The following is a 20,117-nucleotide window of genomic DNA, read 5'->3' on the forward strand; positions in this document are numbered from 1 at the left end:
GCTCCAGCCCCCCCGTTCCTGGGGCAAGGCTGGCGCCGGGTCTCCTCAGCCGCATGAAGCAAGTGCTCCCCAGCTCCGGCCTCGCCCCCCGACTCTGTGCGCCTCAGCGGGGAACCCCAAGTCTCCTCCTGCTGCGGCCTCCTGGCTCAGAGGGCCCCCTCCTGTGCTGAGACACCCTACAGTACCCCGAGGACACATCGGCCCGGGAGAGGCGGGAGGCGGATCCTACTTCTGTTTCCGCCAAGGCGCCCCGGCCCAGGCGTTCGGTGCTCCTTGAGCCACCCCAGCTCCGCTCACTGGGCCTCAGTTTCCCTGTCTTTAAAAGAAAGACGCTGGGGTAGATCTGGGGCCGTTCAGTTCAGGCGCTCGGTCGTGTCCGACTCTTTGCGACCCCCATGGGCTGCAGCACGACAGGGCTTCCCTGTCCATCATCAACTCCCGGCTATGTGGGGCAGGGTGTTTGAAAAAGGAGGGACTGGTGTGTGCCTCGAGCCGGGCCCAGCGGGCAGCTCCGGCGGCATGGGCGGGACTGCCACGTGACCCGATTGCTGTGGCAGCGGCGGTAACAATCAGGCCCCGCCCCTTCTCTCCCCTACCCCACCCACCCCTCCTCACAAGCCCCGGGAAGGGCCTCCCCGCCCCTCCCGGGCCCCAGATACCTGCGGAGACTCTCCGGCTTCAGGGCGCTCCATTGAGGACAACCAAGGTTAAAGCAGGCCTGGGGAGGGCCACCCAAGCCCTGGATTTGGAAACTGGGGGGCGAGGGGGGTGGTGCTGGAGAATGGAAGGGGGCTGCTGCCGCTGACCTGAGACCGATGGTGTGGGATTCGATGGGGGGGAAGGAGGTCTGCGAATCGTGTTCATCCCGGGTGGGGGGTGGGGAGTGGGGGTGGGGGATGGAACGCCTGGTAGCGGCCACGGCACTGAAATGGAAGCTCTAGCTCTTGCCCAGTTGCTCTTCTCAGGAGGAGCTGCCCGTTTTTGAGCTGTACTCTCAACAGAACTATGGGGTCTGTGAACATTATGGAGAGGGAGTATAGCACAGTCAATGCAGACTGCCCAGAATTCAAATCCTGACTGCACTCTCAACTAACTGTGCCAGCCTGCCCTGGGCCTCACTTCCCTCCCCTATGGAGTGGGGATTATGGAAGATTCCATGAGCTAATGTATCAGAAGTATTAGTAACTGATGTGTAGTGAATGCACAATGCATCGCTGCTACTCTTAGAGATATTATCTCACTGAATCTTTGCACCAACCCTGAGAAATAGGTACCTTTGTTCCATTTTACAGATGAGAAATGGAGGCTCAGAATGGTGCAGAGTTGTTGGCTGAGCCATTTCCCCTCTCTGGGTCTCTTTCCTCATCAGTTGTCAATCACGGAGCCTTAGAATGAATCATAAGAGCCCTTGAGGAGCTTCTAATTCAAACTCCCTCATTTTACAAATGAATAAACTGAGGCTCTTGAGAAACCTGTATGCAGGTCAGGAAGCAACAGTTAGAACTGGACATGGAACAACAGACTGGTTCCAGATAGGAAAAGGAGTCCGTCAAGGCTGTATATTGTCACTCTGCTTATTTAACTTCTATGCAGAGTATATCATGAGAAGCACTGGGCTGGATGAAGCATAAGCTGGAATCAAGATTGCAGGGAGAAATATCAATAATCTCGGATATGCAGATGACACCACCCTTATGGCAGAAAGTGAAGAAGAACTAAAGAGCCTTTTGATGAAAGTGAAAGAGGAGAGAGAAGTTGGCTTTAGCTCAACATTCAGAAAACTAAGATCATGGCATCAAGAGCCTCTTGAAAGTGAAAGAGGAGAGAGAAGAAGTTGAGCTTTAGCTCAACATTCAGAAAACTAAGATCATGGCATCCGGTCCCATCACTTCATGGCAAATAAATGGGGAAACAGTGGCTGACTTTATTTTTTCTGGGCTCCAAAATCACTGCAGATGGTGACTGCAGCCATGATATTAAAAGAGGCTTACTCCTTAGAAGGAAAGTTATGATTAACCTAGACAGCATATTAAAAAACAGAGACATTACTTTGCCAACAAAGGTCTGTCTAGTCAAGGCTATGGTTTTTCCAGTAGTCATGTATGGATGTGAGTTGGACTATAAAGAAAGCTGAGCGCCAAAGAATGGATGCTTTTGAACTGTGGTGTTGGAAAAGACTCTTGAGAGTCCCTTGGACTGCAAGATCCAACCAGTCCGTTCTAAAGGAGATCAGTCCTAGGTGTTCATTGGAAGGACTGATGTTGAAGTTGAAACTCCAATACTTTGGCCACCTGATGCGAAGAGCTGACTCATTTGAAAAGACCCTGATGCTGGGAAAGATTGAGGGCAGGAGGAGAAGGGGATGACAGAGGATAAGATGGTTGGATGGCATTGCCAACTCGATGGACATGAGTTTGGGTAAACTCTGGGAATTGATGATGAAGAGGGAGGCCTGGTGTGCCGTGGTCCATGAGGTTCCAAAGAGTCGGACATGACTGAGCGACTGAACTGAGGCCCAGAAAGGGGAAAATTCTAGGCCAAGGTCACTCATAAATCCAAGGTAGAGCCAGCCTTCCAATGCATATTCACTGGAAGGACTGATGCTGAAGCTCCAATAGTTTGGCCACCTGATGTGAAGAGCCAGCTCACTGGAAAAGACCCTAATGCTGGGGAAGATTGAAGGCAGGAGAAGGGGTGACAGAGGATTGATGGTTGGATGGTGTCATCAATTCAGTGGATGTGAGTTTGAGCAAACTCCAGGAGATAGTGAAGGACATGGTCTGGTATGCTGCAGTCTGTGGGGTCACAGAGTCAGACATAACTGAGCAAACGAACAACAACAACAACAAAGAGCCAGCCTGGAACTCAGTTTCCTGACTCCTAGCCAAAGCCTTTCCAGCAGCCACCAGCCTAGAGACACGGCCTCCAAGGGAAAAGGGCTCTCTCCCCTCAGAACTGCCTCCTCAAAGCATGCACACCTTGGTAGGCTTGTCAAGTCAAATCCAACTGCAGAGACAGCTGGGGAAGAGAAGGAAGCAGCCTCCCTCTGGACAAAGAACACAACCACCAGGCCTGCAATTTGCACTGGGGAGGTTTAGCTTGCTTCCTGGACATTTCTGAAGTGACTTGCCTTTCTCCTCATTTATTTTAAGCCCTAGGCACTTTTCATACCATGATTTAATCTTCTTTAACAGCCTGGAAAAATACAAATCAATTAAAGCTGAAAATCTAGTGGGTAATCACTTTTTCCTTCCTCCTCCCCCAGATCGAGAAGCGCCTGCATCCCCTGCCTTTCATCTAGACTAATTTGACTGCGGTAACTCTTGTTCAAGGGACAGTCACTTTGGATAGCTTGTTACAGCTCCCCGCACGACATTCCTGGTGTGCGTGTCACAAGTCAATAGGATCAAGAACTGAGTCGGTTTTGCTCTCAGGGGCTCTTGGGGCCACCAGCCAAGGTAGGGCTGTATCCCTGAAGAACTTGGCAAGCCCAGGAGGGCAGCAGAGAGCGGACTACACTGAATTCTAGTCCTCGTTGCTTTGTGATGGGGAAACGGAACAATCTCACACAAGTGGAAGTGAGGCGTTGGGTCTGGGTAGTGTAGGCCCTTGATATCCACACCTCACCCACCCACCCACCCACCTCCAGCCTCAGTCAGTCTGGTATCTGGTGTGTTTCTCTCAGTGGACCCTCACTGAGGTGGGGGCAAGAGGGGAGGTAACCAAGTAAAGATCTCAGGCTCAGTGAAATCGGGCAAAAGTGAGTGGGACATCTGGGCTTGCTCACCAGCTGCCAGACCTCAGCTCTGTTGTCTGTCCTGTGGGAATAACTGTGGTACCTCATTCAAGGGGCTGTGGCGAGCATCTGAGATGAGGCTTGTCCAGGGTTTACCTAGAGCCTCACTGAGTAGCCGGCTGTTACTAGGACGACTGGGGCGAGCCACCCGGGATCTCGGTGAAGGCTGAAGCTCGGCTCCAGTTCGGCCTCCCCTGCACCTGCCTGCCTCCTGCACGCGCCCCTTCTGCAGGCCACGTAGCCCTTCTGGCCACCCCACCCATCCCCCCCTTCTTTGCTCCTTAATCCGTTCACTCATTGTCTGCCTCCCACTCCTGACATCCCTCCAGGTTAGAAGTCTTTTTTGTTTGGCTGAACACTGTATGCCCAGTCCAGCACCCTGCAGGTGTCTGACCCCTGGCAGGTGCTTCAACATGAATGAATGACCGCCTTAGGTGCTCTGCACCTCTGTGCTAGAAGCTTCCGTGGATGCCCTCACAGCTCTGCCCTCACGTGGGGCCTCAGCCTTGCCCTGCTCACAGCCTCCACCCTCTGCCCAGGACCCCACCACCTCTGCCTGCCTGCCTGCCCACCCTCTTCTCCAAAGCCTGCCTTCTTTTCAGACCTTCCTCCCCGAGGAGGCCGAGGCGTCAGCAGCCCCTGCGGCTTTTTGTGTTGGGGGGGGGGGCGCACGTCATACTTGCTTTTACCTATCTTGATTGTTGAGTTCCTGGCACCCCCTTACCTTTTGCGCCCAGGTATGTGCCTCACCCTCCTCGCCCTAGGCCAGGTCCTGGTAGACCTGCCTCCATGGGAGGCAACAGAAAACCACTGCAGCCAGCTTGACCCTCATTCCCGCCTGCAGGTAGGGCTGGTGGTGGGGGGGTAGGCCTTGGCTGGCTATGACAGGTGTCCAACCATGGCCCCCACGGCATCCCCCAACCCCACTCCCTACCTGGCTTGGGTTAGGGTTGGCTTCAGTAGAACCAGAACCGGGAGAAAGTTGAGTGGAAGGAGGCCCCACCCAGCGTGGCCCTGGGTCAGGCCTGACCCCAGTGGCGCTGCGCTGTGCTGCTGGCAAACACGGGCTCTGGCTCCCAGGGCTGGCCCAGGACGGTGCTGCCACGAGGGTCCCATGCTGTCTGTAGGGCTGCTACCCTGGCTGGAGGGGCATAACGGTCGGGCCCCTTCCTGGCGCGGCCCCTTGGCGGTGGCAACAGGGCTGCATTTAGCCCCCAGCCCAGGAGAGCAGCAGCTCCCCAGCCTCCTGCCCCCTGCCCTCCCCAGCTCAGGGAGTCACCCCTCCTGCCGTGTTGTGGAGGCCACCTGATGGTCTACTGTCCTCGCATCCCCGAAGCCACCTCCTCACCACAGACTTCCTCATTGCCATCCTGCTGTGCTCAGGATGCTGAGGGGGGCCCAGCAGAAAGCAAGCCTCCTCCCTACCTGGGACCTGGTGGCTCGCCTGGAATGCATCCTTCCCTTCCTCGGTGCCCCCGCCCCCCACGTTCTGGCCTCTTCCACTTGCAGCGTCTCTCTGGGACCTTGTCTCTGTGCAGCCGAGCCTGGGCTCCACGTGTGCCGGGGCCTCACGGTGCAGGGACAGTGGCTGTGGCACCTTCGAGGATGCTGGTGGTGAGACCTCAGGAAACCCAGGACCTAGGGTATCTCAGGCACAAGCGTGCTGTGAGACCCGGGGCCTCAGCTTCCCCCGGAAGTTAAGGGGAGTTGACCTTCTGAGGTACCTTCCAGCCCTAACATTCCATAAACCTGCGACCCCGGGCACTGGGTATGTGCTCAAAGAGCCAGGCCTGCCCTGGGGACTGGCAAACCCGAGCTCAGGGCTCCTGCTCCAAGCCCAGAGCCGGTAACTGCACCTCCTCAGACAAGTCGAGAGGGTCCTGGTGCCGACTTCCCCCTGCTTAGCTGGAAAACAATCCCTAGACTTTCCTACCAACTGTAGAGTGGCAGATGTTTTAAAGCAGTTGGGTCCCAGCTGATGAAATAGAGTTTACATGCTGTGACCCATGGGAGGCCATGTGTGTGTGTGATAGATACCCACAGTCTGGAGAAACTGAGGCCATACTGTGTCCCAGAGAGAGAGAGAGAGAGAGAGAGTGAGTGAGTGAGTGAGTGTGTGTGTGTGTGTGTGTAACAGACACCCATAAACTGGAAAAACAGGCCCGGACTGTGTCCCAGAGTGTGTGTGTATGTGTGTGTGTGTGATAGACACCCACAATCTGGAGAAGCTGAGGCCCGGAGAAACTCTTGTCTACAGTTAAGGGAAGGAAGTCTTGTTTGCAGCAAAGACCGTGTCCCTGGATGGTAATGGGGCTCGGGTCGGGTTTGAGTCAAGCCTGGTTGTGTCGCTGACAGCTGGCCAGGTTCTTGGGGCAGCTTCCCAGGGCCTCGTCTCCCTCTCTGCAACATGGGGATGAAGACTGTGTCCGCTCCCAGGGCTGTGGGAAGCTGCTCAGTGCCCTGGGACCTCAGGACTCTCCTCTTCCTCCACACAGCCTCCTCCGTGCCCCGGTGAGCACGTAGAATGATGAATGAGGTAAAAGAGTCCCTGCGGAGCGTGGAGCAGAAGTACAAGATCTTCCAGCAGCAGCAATTCACCTTCATCGGGGCCCTGGAGCACTGCAGGGAGAATGCCCACGACAAGATCCGGCCCATCTCCAGCATCGGGCAGGTAGGAGCTCGCGGGCAGGCGGGGCCAGGCCTCAACCCCTTGCTGGAAAAGTTGGGGAAACCAAGGCCCAGAGAGGGCCAGCGTGTGGGTGCAGGTCAGGTCTCAGATCCTAACTGTGGAACAAGCCAGGCACTCATTCCCTCACCAACTACGTGAGAAAGCAGCTGAAAGTGGAGGCTGGAGACACTGCTGGGCCAGGGTTTAAGTCCTGGCTTTGCCACATGTCACCTCTGTGACCTCCGGCTGGTTTCAACTAAAAATGTACAAAGAGCAGCACATACCTCCAGGGCTGCTGGCAGATTTCATGAGATCATCTGCAAGCCCACGCCCCCAACATCTGGCAGCACCCTTCATCCCAGGCCCTGGGGCTCAGAACAGGGATGTGTGGTGAACAGATAGATGTACATGGGCCCAGCCACTGGATTCCCCTGGGGTTGAGAAACTGTGACCCGCCAAGCACACATTGCTAAGTCACATTTGCAAATGATTTCATTTAACCGGAGTCTCCTCTTTGTGTGAGCTGCCGTCCAAGTTTGCCCTGCCAAACGTGGAGGCCTCAAGACTGAAGCAGCCTTCCAGGAAGCCAGGTGCCTGAGAAGCACAGCTCTAGATGGGTCTCTCTCCCACTGAAGAGATGCCACCTGCCAGGGAGTGGGGACCAGGCTCAGAACTGCTTAGGAGAAGCACACGGGGCCACAGAGAACAACCCTGGCCTGGCAGTATCCTCAAAAAAAAAAAACAAAACAAAACTTAATTTTTGTAAAAATTTCTCCCAGTTTAACTTGAAATTTTAAAAACCTGCAGAAAAATACCCATATAAACTTCACACAGATACGCCAGTTTGTTTACTATTTATAGCCACGTTTATGCACACCCTGCAGTAGTAGATATAATGAATGGTTTGCCTTGGAAACGAACAGAGATCATTGTGTCGTTTTTGAGATTACATCCAAGTACTGAGAGTCCGAAATGCAGTACTTGGATGCAATCTCAAAAACGACACAATGATCTCTGTTCGTTTCCAAGGCAAACCATTCAATATCACAGTAATCCAAGTCTATGCCCCAACCAGTAACGCTGAAGAAGCTGAAGTTGAACGGTTCTATGAAGACCTACAAGACCTTTTAGAACTAACACCCAAAAAAGATGTCCTTTTCATGATAGGGGACTGGAATGCGAAAGTAGGAAGTCAAGAAACATCTGGAGTAACAGGCAAATTTGGCCTTGGAATGCGGAATGAAGCAGGGCAAAGACTAATAGAGTTTTGCCAAGAAAAAGCACTGGTCATAGCAAACACCCTCTTCCAACAACACGAGAAGACTCTACATATGGACATCACCAGATGGTCAGCACTGAAATCAGATTGATTATATTCTTTGCAGCCAAAGATGGAGAAGCTCTATACAGTCAGCAAAAACAAGATCGGGAGCTGACTGTGGCTCAGATCATGAGCTCTCCTTATTGCCAAATTCAGACTTAAACTGAAGAAAGTAGGGAAAACCACTAGACCATTCAGGTATGACCTAAAATCAAATCCCTTATGATTATATAGTGGAAGAGAGAAATAGATTGAAGGGCCTAGATCTGATAGATAGAGTGCCTGATGAACTATGGAATGAGGTTCACGACATTGTACAGGAGACAGGGATCAAGACCATCCCCATGGAAAAGAAACACAAAAAAGCAAAATAGATGTCTGGGGAGGCCTTACAAATAGCTGTGAAAAGAAGGAAAGCGAAAAGCCAAGGAGAAAAGGAAATATATAAGCATCTGAATGCAGAGTTCCAAAGAATAGCAAGAAGAGATAAGAAAGCCTTCTTCAGCAATCAATGCAAAGAAAGAGAGAAAAATAACAGAATGGGAAAGACTAGAGATCTCTTCAAGAAAATTAGAGATACTAAGGGAACATTTCATGCAAAGATGGGCTCAATAAAGGACAGAAATGGTCTGGACCTAACAGAAGCAGAAGATATTAAGAAGAGGTGGCAAGAATACACAGAAGAACTGTACAAAAAAGATCTTCACGACCCAGATAATCATGATGGTGTGATCACTCATCTAGAGCCAGACATCCTGGAATGTGAAGTCAAGTGGGCCTTAGAAAGCATCACTACGAACAAAGCTAGTGGAGGTGCTGGAATTCCAGTGGAGCTATTTCAAATCCTGAAAGATGATGCTGTGAAAGTGCTACACTCAATATGCCAGCAAATTTGGAAAACTCAGCAGTGGCCACAGGACTGGAAAAGGTCAGTTTTCATTCCAATCCCAAAGAAAGGCAATGCCAAAGAATGCTCAAACTACTGCACAATTGCACTCATCTCACATGCTAGTAAAGTAATGCTCAAAATTCTCCAAGCCAGGCTTCAACACTTCATGAATCTTGAACTTCCAGATGTTCAAGCTGGATTTAGAGAAGGCAGAGGAACCAGAGATCAAATTGCCAACATCCGCTGGATCATGGTAAAAGCAAGAGAGTTCCAGAAAAACATCTATTTCTGCTTTATTGACTATGCCAAAGCCTTTGACTGTGTGGATCACAATAAACTCTGGAAAATTCTGAAAGAGATGGGAATACCACACCACCTGACCTGCCTCTTGAAAAATGTGTATGCAGGTCAGGAAGCAACAGTTAGAACTGGACATGGAACAACAGACTGGTTTCAGATAGGAAAAGGAGTCCGTCAAGGCTGTATATTGTCACCCTGCTTATTTAACTTCTATGCAGAGTACATCATGAGAAATGCTGGACTGGAAGAAACAGAAGCTGGAATCAAGATTGCTGGGAGAAATATCAGTAACCTCAGATATGCAGATAACACCACCCTTATGGCAGAAAGTGAAGAGGAACTAAAAAGCCTCTTGATGAAAGTGAAAGAAGAGAGTGAAAAAGTTGGCTTAAAGCTCAACATTCAGAAAACGAAGATCATGGCATTTGGTCCCATCACTTCATGGCAAATAGATGGGGAAACAGTGGCTGACTTTGTTTTGGGGGCCTCCAAAATCATTGCAGATGGTGACTGCAGCCATGAAATTAAAAGACGCTTACTCCTTTGAAGAAAAGTTATGACCAACCTAGATAGCATATTCAAAAGCAGAGACACTACTTTGCCGACTAAGGTCCATCTAGTTAAGGCTATGGTTTTTCCTGTGGTCATATATGGATGTGAGAGTTGGACTGTGAAGAAGGCTGAGCGCCGAAGAATTGACGCTTTTGAACTGTGGTGTTGGAGAAGACTCTTGAGAGTCCCTTGGACTGCAAGGAGATCCAACCAGTCCATTCTGAAGGAGATCAACCCTGGGATTTCTTTGGAAGGAATGATGCTAAAGCTGAAACTCCAGTACTTTGGCCACCTCACGGAAATAGTTGACCCATTGGAAAAGACTGATGCTGGGAGGGATTGGAGGCAGGAGGAGAAGGGGACGACAGAGGATGAGATGGCTGGATGACATCACTAACTTTATGGACGTGAGTCTGAGTGAACTACGGGAGTTGGTGATGGACAGGGAGGCCTGGCGTGCTGCGATTCATGGGGTCGCAAAGACTCGGACACGACTGAGCGACTGAACTGATGCACACCCTCTTCCCTCTGAACTGTTTGAAAGTAAACTGGCTGCATCCTCGTCAGCCCGTCCCTCAAAGGCTCAGCATTCCACGGGTGTGGACAGGTGTTCAGTATCAGGAAGGAGCACCTGAGACGCCCCGCCTCTGCTCAGAATCGCCGTCGGGGCTTTGTGACCCCAGCATGCTCCTTCTTGCCTTTAGGTTCAAGAACGCTTTTGGTGAATAACGGCCCCACCTGTGTTGACTCTCAACCCTGCCCCTGCCCTTCCTGGCCCAGGGTATTGGAAGGTGACCGCCTGCCCCGCACCCTGCATGCAGTGTCCCCAGGTAGCCTAGTAACACCGCTCTGTTGTAGTTACGCCACAGTGCAGGCTCCTCCCTACCCCGGATCCTGGGGCAGATGTGCGTGGTGTGTAGGCAGAGAGCCTCTTCCCCTACACAAAGCTGTTTTCCTTGGGAAGGACCACTTGAGATCATTGGGGAAAGACATCCCCTAGCGACAAGAAGGCAGCTGGGAGCGGCAGGAAAACCTAGGTTTAGACTTAGAATTTTCTGGGAACTGGAGGAGGTGGGAAACACCCCCTTCCAGCAGATCACTGAGGGTAGGACCACATGGAATGCGTCAGTTAATCCTGCCCAGACTGGAGTCCCCTCCTACTGTGCCCGCGTGGATCTCAGACCCAGACTGACTAGGTGTCCGGATGTGGGATGTCCTGAGCTGGAAAGGCCCCCAGGGTCTCCAGGGAAATGAGTTGACATTAGATCAGCTGCATCACTGTCCTTAGCTTCTTTTGTGGCTTAAGAAAAACTTTAGTTCAGCTCAGTCACTCAGTTGTGTCCGACTCTTTGCGACCCCATGGACTACAGCACGCCAGGCCTCCCTGTCCATCACCAACTCCCAGAGCCTGCTCAAACTCATGTCCATCGAGTTTGTGATGAAAAACTTCCCTCCCACTAAAACACATTCACATGGGAGCTTTAGTTTTAGTATTTTTTATATTGATTTGTACTTGGCTCCATTTATTTATGTGGGTCTTAGTTGCAGCACGTGAACTCTTAATTGCAGCATGTGGGTCTAGGTCCCTGACCAAGGATGGAACCCGGGCCTTCTGCACTGGGAGCAGGGTCTTAGCCACTGGACCACCAGGGAAGTCCCTGTTTTTAGTAATCAAGTTCTCCATTCTCCTGGAGTTGACATTGTCTGTGGCATGAGGCGGAGGCTACATTTCTTTCCTCATACGGGCCACTGTTTTCCCAGCTCTACTTACTGACTTGTCCCTGCTTTCTCTGGCCCTGGAAATGTAGGACAAGACTGCAACAGATTCTAGCTTGCTCCGTGGACTGAGTGGCCCAGCCCAGCAATTCTCAAAGTGGGTGGGGCCTCAGCATCGAGAGTCAGGGACCAGCCCCCTGTACTTCAGGTGTTGGCTCAGCTGCCTGGGTCTGGTGAGAGGTCTGGGCTCAGAGCCCTGGAGCTAGGGTGACTCGGCTTCACCACTGCAGTGGTACCTGAGCAGGTATTTCACCTCTCTGAGCCTTGTATTCATCCGTAAAATAAGGACTGAAAAAGGGGACCCGGAAGGTGGCAGTCAGGCGAGGACTCAGCGAGACGGGGCCCGTGGAGCCTTCTGCGTGGGGCCCGGGACACTTCACGACATTCACAGTCTATAGGCCTGTAGACCTGACAGCCCCGCCCGTCGGGGGCCTGTGCCCTGTGACCTGGGAGGGCGGGAGGCCCGGGGCGGGAGGTCGGGGGCCCTGGGCACTCACGCCGCGCGGGCCTGCGCAGGTGCAGAGCTACATGGAGCACCACTGCAGCAGCTCCACAGACCGGCGCATCCTGCTCATGTTCCTGGACATCTGCTCGGAGCTCAGCAAGCTCTGCCAGCACTTCGAGGCCCTGCACGCTGGCACCCCCGTCACCAACAACCTCCTCGAGAAATGCAAGACCCTCGTGAGCCAAAGCAATGACCTGAGCAGCCTGCAAGCCAAGTAAGACCCTCCTGGTCCCATCAGGGGTCTCCGCACGTACATATGGGAGGGGCCGAGGCGGGGATGGGAGAGGACCGGACCTGGACGAAGTGAGTCCTGGGGCTACTGTCCAGAGGTCCCCAGCTGGAAAATCCTAGGCCCCTTGGTTCACCCGAGTGACTCTGTCCTGACAAATCATTTACTGAAAATGAGGGGCTCTGAGGCCGAGACCTAGCAGAATGCAAACCCTCTGGCTGGAGGCAGCACCGGGCCAGAAGCAGGGCTCACAGAGCAGTTGTTCCCAGGAGCCCACAAAGAAGTGGGACATCAGGAGCCCGATCCCACAGGCGTTAGCTACTGGGTTCCCTCATTCTGAGCCCTGGGGGATTGATCCACAGCATGGAGTACCAGATTCCGGAGCAAGCTGGTTAGGTATAAGGGTGAGCAGAGTCAAAGGGTATGCGGTGCGCCTGAGGTGATGACAGCAGGTTTCCTCGGCCCCTGTCCAGCTCTCTGCCAACCACAGGCCAAGGGATCTCCGCTCCCACCCTTCACACTGGGACCCCTGGGGACTCTGGGGCCCCAAACCTGCTGAGCCACCACCATGCCTGGCATGGAGAGCTTGGCCTGGCGGGTGCACAGCTCTAAAACCTCTCCAAGGGTTGTGCAGCGGGGGCAGCCTTAGGAAAAAACCCTGCCCGGCACACCAGTCCCCAGAGCAGGGTTCACCTAGCCCTTCCCGCTGCCCTGCAGATACCCCCACGACGTGGTGAACCACCTCAGCTGTGACGAGGCCCGGAACCACTACGGAGGTGTGGTCAGTCTCATCCCCATCATCCTAGACCTGATGAAAGAGTGGGTCGCCCACTCGGAGAAACTGCCCCGCAAAGCACTGCAGCAAGTGAGTGAGCCCCAGGCAGCCACGCGGGCCACCGCGCACGTTCCCCAGGCCCCAGGCACCAAGCCCCAGCTTCGGAAACAAAATTGTGGGCAACTGATACAGAACATCCCCAAACCTGGGGGGAAAGACCAAGGAAGTTCAAAACCGCCCTGGAGACCACCTGGTGGGAAGCTGTAACTTGGAGCTGGGAGGGCCCGCCCGACCCCGCCCGACCCCGCCCGACCCCGCCCGACCCCGCCCGACCCCAGCCCCGCTCCAGCCCAGCCCCAGCCCTGCCCCAGCCCATCGTGCTCCCTCCCATCCCATCCTGCGGGGCACCCTGTAACTAAGTAAGCCTGGTTTCCACCAGCTGATCCATCTGTACTGCTGCTCACCATCCTTGCCACTTACTAATCCCCGGGGGCCGCCCCACCAACAACCTACAAACTCTTTCCCTCTAGCGCTTTAACCTCTAACTTTCCTTTGCCTCCGAGTGTCAGGCCCTGTGCCCAGGAGGAGCACCCCCATTTACACTGCTGCTGGTGGGTTCAGGGGAGGAGGGTGGGCCCCCGGAAGGGCTGGGGAGCTGACCCTCCCACCCAGGCCCAGCTGCACAGCTGGAGGAGACCGCGCGGCTCCCTTCTGGCCGCGGGACAGAGCTGCTCCGGCCTGAGGATGCTCGATGGGGTCAGGTCTCTGGACCAAAGGGGAACAAGCCGCCCAGCCTCTCCTTTCGAGAGAGAGACGGAGAGAAGCCAGAAGAATTGCCAGTGTGGCTCCTGCAGGAGGACGGTCGCCTGGTCCTCACGACCTAACTGCAGCCCAGATGCTGGGACTGTGGCGTTGGTGCTGAGCCTGCCAGAGGTGCTGTCTCACTGTTGGTTTTTCCCTTCGCAGGGGGCGACTTAGCTTCTGTATTCTTGCTTCCTCGGGGGCGACAGTCAAGAATAAAAACGTGTTCTGGCACCTCTCTGCCTGGCCGGCTTTCCTGGCACTCACCCCTTAGAGAAAGTGACACTCACTCCGAGACACCAGAGGATGCTGGGCAGGAGCCCCACAAGCGGAACTGCTGGCAAAGCTGCCCGTGTGCAGGGGACACACCTGCCCCACGTGGGGTCTGCTCCCTAGAGGCTCAGGCCAGAGGCCCACAGCAGGCCAGCCCAGTAACTCTTTGCAGAGTTAGAGGCCTACTCAGACAAGAACATCTAAATTTTCCCAGACAACACTTAAAAGTGCCACCTCAAAGTCTCGTCCCAAAGTAGCTGCTTCCTCCGTTCTAATGGGCAGAGCACACCGATTTCCAGGGCAGCTGGGCAGAGGTGAGCCGTGGAAACCCACACTACACACAGGGCTCTTCACCTCCGCTCCTTCCCTGGGCAGGCCAGGGTGCAGCCAACAACCTCTTAAAGGCAGTTTAGACCACCTTCCTCCAAATGCCTGATGGGGAGGGCAGGCCGTGGATGCGGGCAGCCCCTTCTCCTTGGCACACTCGCATGACACATTCAGCAAGGCTTGACAACTTCAGTGTCGTTTGGGCTCAACTGTAAGGACTGTATTCAACCCTGTGTGCCAGCCAACCCCTAGGCAGGCAGGCACATACCAAAGCCGGTATGCTAGAGATGACTGCAGTCACCTCTCCTACACCACCACCACACACTCTGGGGAGAGGACACGAATCTGAGACAGACACAGGTAGAATCTGTGGCTCTGCCAGAACAAAAGATCTTTCTTGCAGGGACTAAAGTCTGATTCCACCTGTCAGCATCCTTCCAGCACCTGGGGTAAATAACCAAGCAGTCCAGACCTGGAGCCAGTTCCCACTCAGCCTAGAAACCCCTCAGAGGCCGACATGAGACACTTCATGTCAACACAGCAGAGTAGTGCAAAACAATAAATTTTTATTTGTTCACAGTTAAACACAAGCAACTGCCTTGACATTTTTGAACATTCTAAGGACAGCAAACCCTTTTGATTCAGATTCCCATTCACTACGATTGTACCATTTTTCTCTTGCAGTTCACGTGTTGGCATCTGATGTGGATTGTTTGACATGCTCTTAAGATCGAGATGGGAAGGTGGAAACCTTTTGACAAAAGATGACTTTCTTAAATTTAGCTAAAAGCAGTCAGCCAAAAAAAAATCTGTTTTTCACTGATGGGACCCCCTTTAAACTGCAAGGTAGCCACGTGTGGTTGATCCATGATTGAGTTACAAAACTAGATTATGTCTTAGCAAAATCTGTTCCTCCGTAATATATTTCTGGTCCATAGAAGTCTTCTGAAAAGTGACCACTGATTTTTCCTAGTGCAAAATGCCTGGCTGCCTCTTCGATAAGCCAAAGTCTGTGCTGCCGAGAACAGCGCCGCGCCCTCCTGTACCAACACTGTATGGAGGTGGGGAACGGGGAGGAGTTGGTCTGGGAAGGGGGGTGGGGTTTCCTCTAAAAGCTCTATTCCAAGTTCAACTAGTCTACTTATCCCCGAGGATGGACAGTTTGGTGGCACTGGGATGGGAAGGGGAAGAGAAAGCTCCTCTGCCTTCGTGAACTCGTTTCAAGGCCAAAAGCCATCGCGGGCACAGACGCTCAACTATCCCCCGCAGGCTCCCCTCGCAGCTGCTACAGCCATTCATTCTCCTCTCAGGTCGGCGCATACGGCCTGCAAGACAGCATGAAGAAGACGGAAAGGCGCCCCCCCCCAACACACACCTCTGGGGAACGTCAGTCACAGACGGGGAAACGAGCCGTGTCGGGGCGGGGGTCAAGCAGCAGCTCAGGGACCAGGCTAGAGAACAGCTTAATCAAGTGCCACCAAATCCTCTGCTGCTGCCTGGGGGAGAGGGGGTGGGCGGGGGCACGTGTCCAAGAACTCTGGGCGTAAACAGATACACACACACCTTCCCACGCTCACTGCTGGTCAGTTTTAAAGCACGCACCTCCAACAGGGCAATTTCCCAGAGTAAGGCGTGCTGATTCGGGTCATTTCACATGAGACACACACTTCTGGGTGGGCTCCCAGGGGCCACTCTGAGGACAGGGCTGGCCTCTCGGAGAATATCCACACAAGGCGGGCCATGGCCCACAGCAGCCCCAGACTGTTTTCAAATCCCTCCTTAGACCCATCCACACTTTCTACCACGTCTTATTGCTTTTGGTCAGAAACCCGCATCTTCGTGCAGCATTTCTTTTCACTTGTTCTTCGGTTCTTTCTTTCCGGCCTCAAGCGGCATCTGCTAGTATTGGATGAGGATTCACACTGGCCAGTCATGGCACTCCTGTCATTTCTCTACACAGAAACACTCAGTGTTAATTAACTGTGAGTGTGAACCTCTGTGGTCTCCAGACACCCTCTCTCATCCTCATGATCATTTATCCTCTTCTGCAAAACCGCTAAGAGTTTTCTCAACCAAAACACGCCACGTGCTGTCTTAAATAGGGATGGCCCAACCCTGGACTTCTGTTCTCCCCTGTCCTGGTTTTGCCCTGCGGGGGTGCAGACCTCTGCAGCTGTCAGTGGCTTCTGGGACCTCTTTTAACAGTTTTATCTTTCAAGAATAAGAGTTTGGACTATCTCCCTCAAAATACAGTACACATATTCTGGCTCACAAAGTAGCTTATCTGTCGTTTCTCTCCACTCACAGAGCCTAGGAAGAACCTTCAGCAGCAGCGTATTCCTAAAGGTTAGGCAGTTTTCGTTCCTGCAAACTTAGGGAGGTCACGTCTACCTACCCGCCTCATGTGGAGAGTCCCTGCGCTCATCTCCAAGGAAACCTCTGTCCCAAGAAATGATCTCCATCTCCTAACCTGGGATTTCAGTTACTTTTCTGGTATTTCTTCCAACTCCACAGTAACATCTCACAGACTTGTAGCAGAATCTTGCCACAAGGTTTTTTTTTTTCTAATTCATGAAAGTTCTGTCTGATAGAGATCCATGTGCTTCTATACCAGGGATAGGTTCAGGAGCTCGTTTTCTCTATAGAGACCATGCTATCACCTTCCTCCCTCTCCCCACCCCCCCCATACACCCCCCCCCCGTGATTCTGTAGTGCTCCCTTTTAAAACATTTCATGCTCCCAAGAAGCAGACCCCAGTCGTCCCAAGGTCTGTGCTGACCCTGGTTAGCGTCAGGTGGACATCAGGTTACGGACATTGGCCAAACAACTCAGGCAGGTAGGCCTGCTCCAGGTGACTCCGGTGGAAGGTAACCCTAACGCCTGTGACCACCGCACTGCTTCCATCAGTCTTGGGACAGGCTCAACCTGGCAGCGCCAGTTCCCCGGCCTTTGCCCTGGCGGTCCCTGGACCGAAATTCTCTCTTGGGAGTCCCACTACCACTGTCCCCTTTCCATCCTTACAAACAAACACTCACTGCAGCCTAATCGACCAACCCGCTGACTCTCAGCAGGTCTATGATTTTGAAAATCAAACTTTATTGTCATCTCAGGTCCTCTGAAAGATGAAAGCCTACATTTTCAGGCTGGGTAACTTCCTCATGATCCCAGGCCTCCGTCCCCAACCTTGGCTGCATACAACCCACGGCCTCCAAGAGCCCAGAGGAAGTCAAGTACAGCTGCTAAGGGTCAGCCGTTCTTGGAAAGTTGAGCACACGGACTCCCCAGCTGGAGGTGTGCGCCAAGGGCCCTCCTGTCTGGGTCCCAGTCTACTGCACCACACAGCCGCCTCCTTCCCTGTATTTTTATAATCTGCCCATTAAAAAAAATTTTTTTTCTTTTCTTTACACTGGCCTCCTTTCTTTTGCCAGTGAGGATAAAGGCTGTAAGTGCCTGGTATCTGTTCTGTGGCAGGGATCTCCTGGGCCTGGGGAGAGGATGAACGTTTAGAACCACGTTTAGCAGTTAATCTTGTAACATTTTTTTCTTTCCTGAATTTGTTCATGCCTTTCTTTCCTAAATAAAGTGGGACTAGGAAACCAGCATGCGTGCGTTCCTAAGCTTTCCTCTGCAAACAGCTGAGTTAGATGTGCGGCACTGTCAGCACTCCAGTCGGCATCCTGCAGCAACCACGGAGCCGGCTGGGCCAGGCTGAGCGCGCTTGGGCACCCCTCCCTCAGGCTGGGGTCGGTCAGTCACACCCGAACACTCCGTCCCAAGGAAGACTGTTGCCTGCACAGCCACAGGAACAAGGAGACTGACTCTCCAGCTCCCTTTGGTTAGGATGCTAAGAACTCTCTCCACGCTTTAAAAAAAGAGACCCTTAAAAAAAGAGACCATCACCCTCATGTGCCAGAAGCGTCCACACACACTGAAGTTCCATACCATTACAGCGTGCTGTTTCCCTCTTCATGGATGAACCCTTCTACACTTTGAACTGAAAGAAGAGAGAGACACCAAGGTCGTTGGCTCTTTACTACCAGACTCTCCCTGCCCAGGCCTCAGCTGGAAACCCAGGCAACAATCCTTATTAGGCTTCTAGCATTTATTTCAGGAGCAATTGCTGGGTTCGGCTTCTCTGCCAGCCCTCGTATTCTGACTGCTATCACCTCTCTCGAACGCATGCACCCAGGCCCTGTGGGTCCAGGACGTCAGCCTTTGTCAACCCCCTCCAGGACTCTGTCTTAATGCTCTGCCATGACCAACTCATGCCGGGGGTGGGGGAGCAGCACCCAGCTCCCTGCAGGGTCAGCCCCTGAAGGCAGGAACTAGAGTGAAAAGCTGACACCTGTAGAATCTACTACAGTGAGGCAAGTCTCACAGCCTGAGGAATGACGGTCAGAAAACTCGGGAGAAACTCTTTGGACCTTCAGAGGCTTCCTGCGGCAGGAGGCCACAGCACTCCGCCTGCAGGGGCGTGTCCACATGCACAGCACTTTCCTGTTCAGGGAGCTGCTTAAGTCACTGCCCTCTCTCATGCAGGGCCCAGGTCTGACCGCCCCCACCCCAGCCTGTGCACAGAACAGTACCAGCTTTCAAGCAAACACCACGTAAACAAGAGGTAGTGGGGCAGGGGGACAGAGCGTGCCCCACGGGGAGGACAGTCTCCACAGGGCCAGCTCCAGACTGTTCCAACAACAGACCTTTGTTCACACAGAACTTTCTAGGAAGCTTATCAGAATCGCCAAAAGAACTTGAGAGAATGAACCATTGTTTTTGAGCTCTGCAGCTTTAGATGCTGGACTTTAAAACCAAAAGCAGTAACAACATCTCATAAAAGCTCTCATGTCAAGATGCTCAGCTTTGCACGCCACGTCCTCCTGGAAAGGGACAGGACTGGACTTACCTGCGACGCCACCAGTGACCTAGGCTCACAGGGAGCCTGCCCAGTGAACCGAACTTCAGGAAAGGTGTGGGTGGTGTGTCAGACTCCAGGGTTCAATTTGGCCTCATATTGCACAGGTTCAAAGGACGCAACCATTTGGGGGTGGGGCGGGAAAAGAAGGAAATAAAGCTAGTGAGGAACGCACCCTGGCCCTCGGGCTAGTACACACTGCCAGGTAAATGGAAGAGAGGGTTTGGGGTGGCCGAAGGGAAAGTGAAGAGGCACTGCAATGCCAGATCCGAAAACCGTTCTGCATTCAGTCAACTGTCAAAGGACCCCCATCCCATTTCCTCTGTGGGAGCTCGCCCCTCAAGCCCTGGCAACAGGAAAGCTCTGAATCGGGCACTCACACCTCCTGTCCAGGCCAACGACCCGCGAGCTAACGCTGGCGGCCAGCACCCCTAGCTGTGCTCAAGCTGGGCCTCGTTGTAGTCCATGATGCAGAGCTGGCCCACGCCGTCCGGCTTTGGGGCAGGCGGCAGCCGGCCATCAAGGGCCGGGGGGGGCCTGGCTTCCACACCCGAGTCTTTGCCCAGCTCTGTCTTTAGGGTCTCGGAAAGGCTGCCGACAGTCAGGCCGTCCTCGTCGCACTGGCTCTCGCTCTTGTTACGAAACAGCTCTCGTGCCTTCATGCCCAGGAAGCTCTCTGAACTGGGAAGCGAGCCCACCGTCGTGGGGGTGCCGGAAGTGGGCTCACCCACCACCGTCTCCCACCGACTGCTGAATGGGCCCGCCCTGGGGTTGGGGGGCTTCTCCGGGGTGGAGAGCTCGCTGCTGCTGCCGCCGCCACCTCTGCCACCGCCACCGCCCCGGGCACCGCCGGGCCTGGGGGGCTTGGTCTCACCATTATGGCCGGGGGCCTCTTCGTTGTGCCCTGTCGCCGAATCCGAGCAGCCGTCCTGACAGTACTCAAGCCTGTAAGAAATCCGACGGGGAGGAAGGGGGTTGGTGGCTGTGGCGTCC

The 20,117-nt window shown here is 53.6% G+C and overlaps 2 protein-coding genes across 10 annotated transcripts in view; one reads left to right on the forward strand and one right to left on the reverse strand.

The window, feature by feature from the left end:
• The first annotated feature begins 605 nt into the window (after positions 1 to 605).
• SPACA9 (sperm acrosome associated 9) lies at positions 606 to 15,020 on the forward strand. Of its 5 annotated transcripts, none has more exons than XM_040225466.1 (5): positions 606 to 706; positions 6,292 to 6,467; positions 11,819 to 12,021; positions 12,754 to 13,103; positions 13,166 to 15,020. In XM_040225466.1, exons 2-4 carry the CDS (start codon positions 6,321 to 6,323, stop codon positions 13,076 to 13,078), a joined length of 675 nt encoding a protein of 224 aa, XP_040081400.1. In that variant the 5' UTR covers positions 606 to 706; positions 6,292 to 6,320; the 3' UTR covers positions 13,079 to 13,103; positions 13,166 to 15,020. The 5 variants fall into 5 exon arrangements, with proteins under 5 accessions (XP_040081400.1, XP_040081404.1, XP_040081402.1 ...); XM_040225470.1 differs by having other exon boundaries at positions 12,754 to 12,901; positions 13,778 to 15,020; XM_040225468.1 differs by lacking the exon at positions 606 to 706 and adding an exon at positions 2,637 to 3,458.
• The window catches only part of TSC1 (TSC complex subunit 1), a 52,249-nt gene continuing 46,890 nt past the window's right edge, over positions 14,759 to 20,117 (reverse strand). For all 5 annotated transcript variants that reach the window (XM_040225465.1, XM_040225461.1, XM_040225462.1 and 2 more), the window contains one exon: positions 14,759 to 20,069. In XM_040225465.1, the coding sequence (XP_040081399.1) occupies positions 19,556 to 20,069 (514 nt within the window). In that variant the 3' untranslated portion in view covers positions 14,759 to 19,555. The remainder of the gene's footprint in view (positions 20,070 to 20,117) is intronic.

The sequence above is a fragment of the Oryx dammah genome, unplaced genomic scaffold (assembly GCF_014754425.2).
Source record: "Oryx dammah isolate SB20612 unplaced genomic scaffold, SCBI_Odam_1.1 HiC_scaffold_25, whole genome shotgun sequence".
NCBI classification, from domain to species: Eukaryota; Metazoa; Chordata; class Mammalia; order Artiodactyla; family Bovidae; genus Oryx; species Oryx dammah.

Excerpts from the sequence above, each read along its gene's own strand:
- SPACA9 (XM_040225466.1), top strand. The coding sequence starts at position 6,321 with ATGATGAATGAGGTAAAAGAGTCCCTGCGGAGCGTGGAGCAGAAGTAC. Across the intron at positions 6,468-11,818 it reads CCATCTCCAGCATCGGGCAG|GTGCAGAGCTACATGGAGCA; the intron begins GTAGGAGCTCGC and ends GGGCCTGCGCAG. Across the intron at positions 12,022-12,753 it reads CTGAGCAGCCTGCAAGCCAA|ATACCCCCACGACGTGGTGA; the intron begins GTAAGACCCTCC and ends GCTGCCCTGCAG.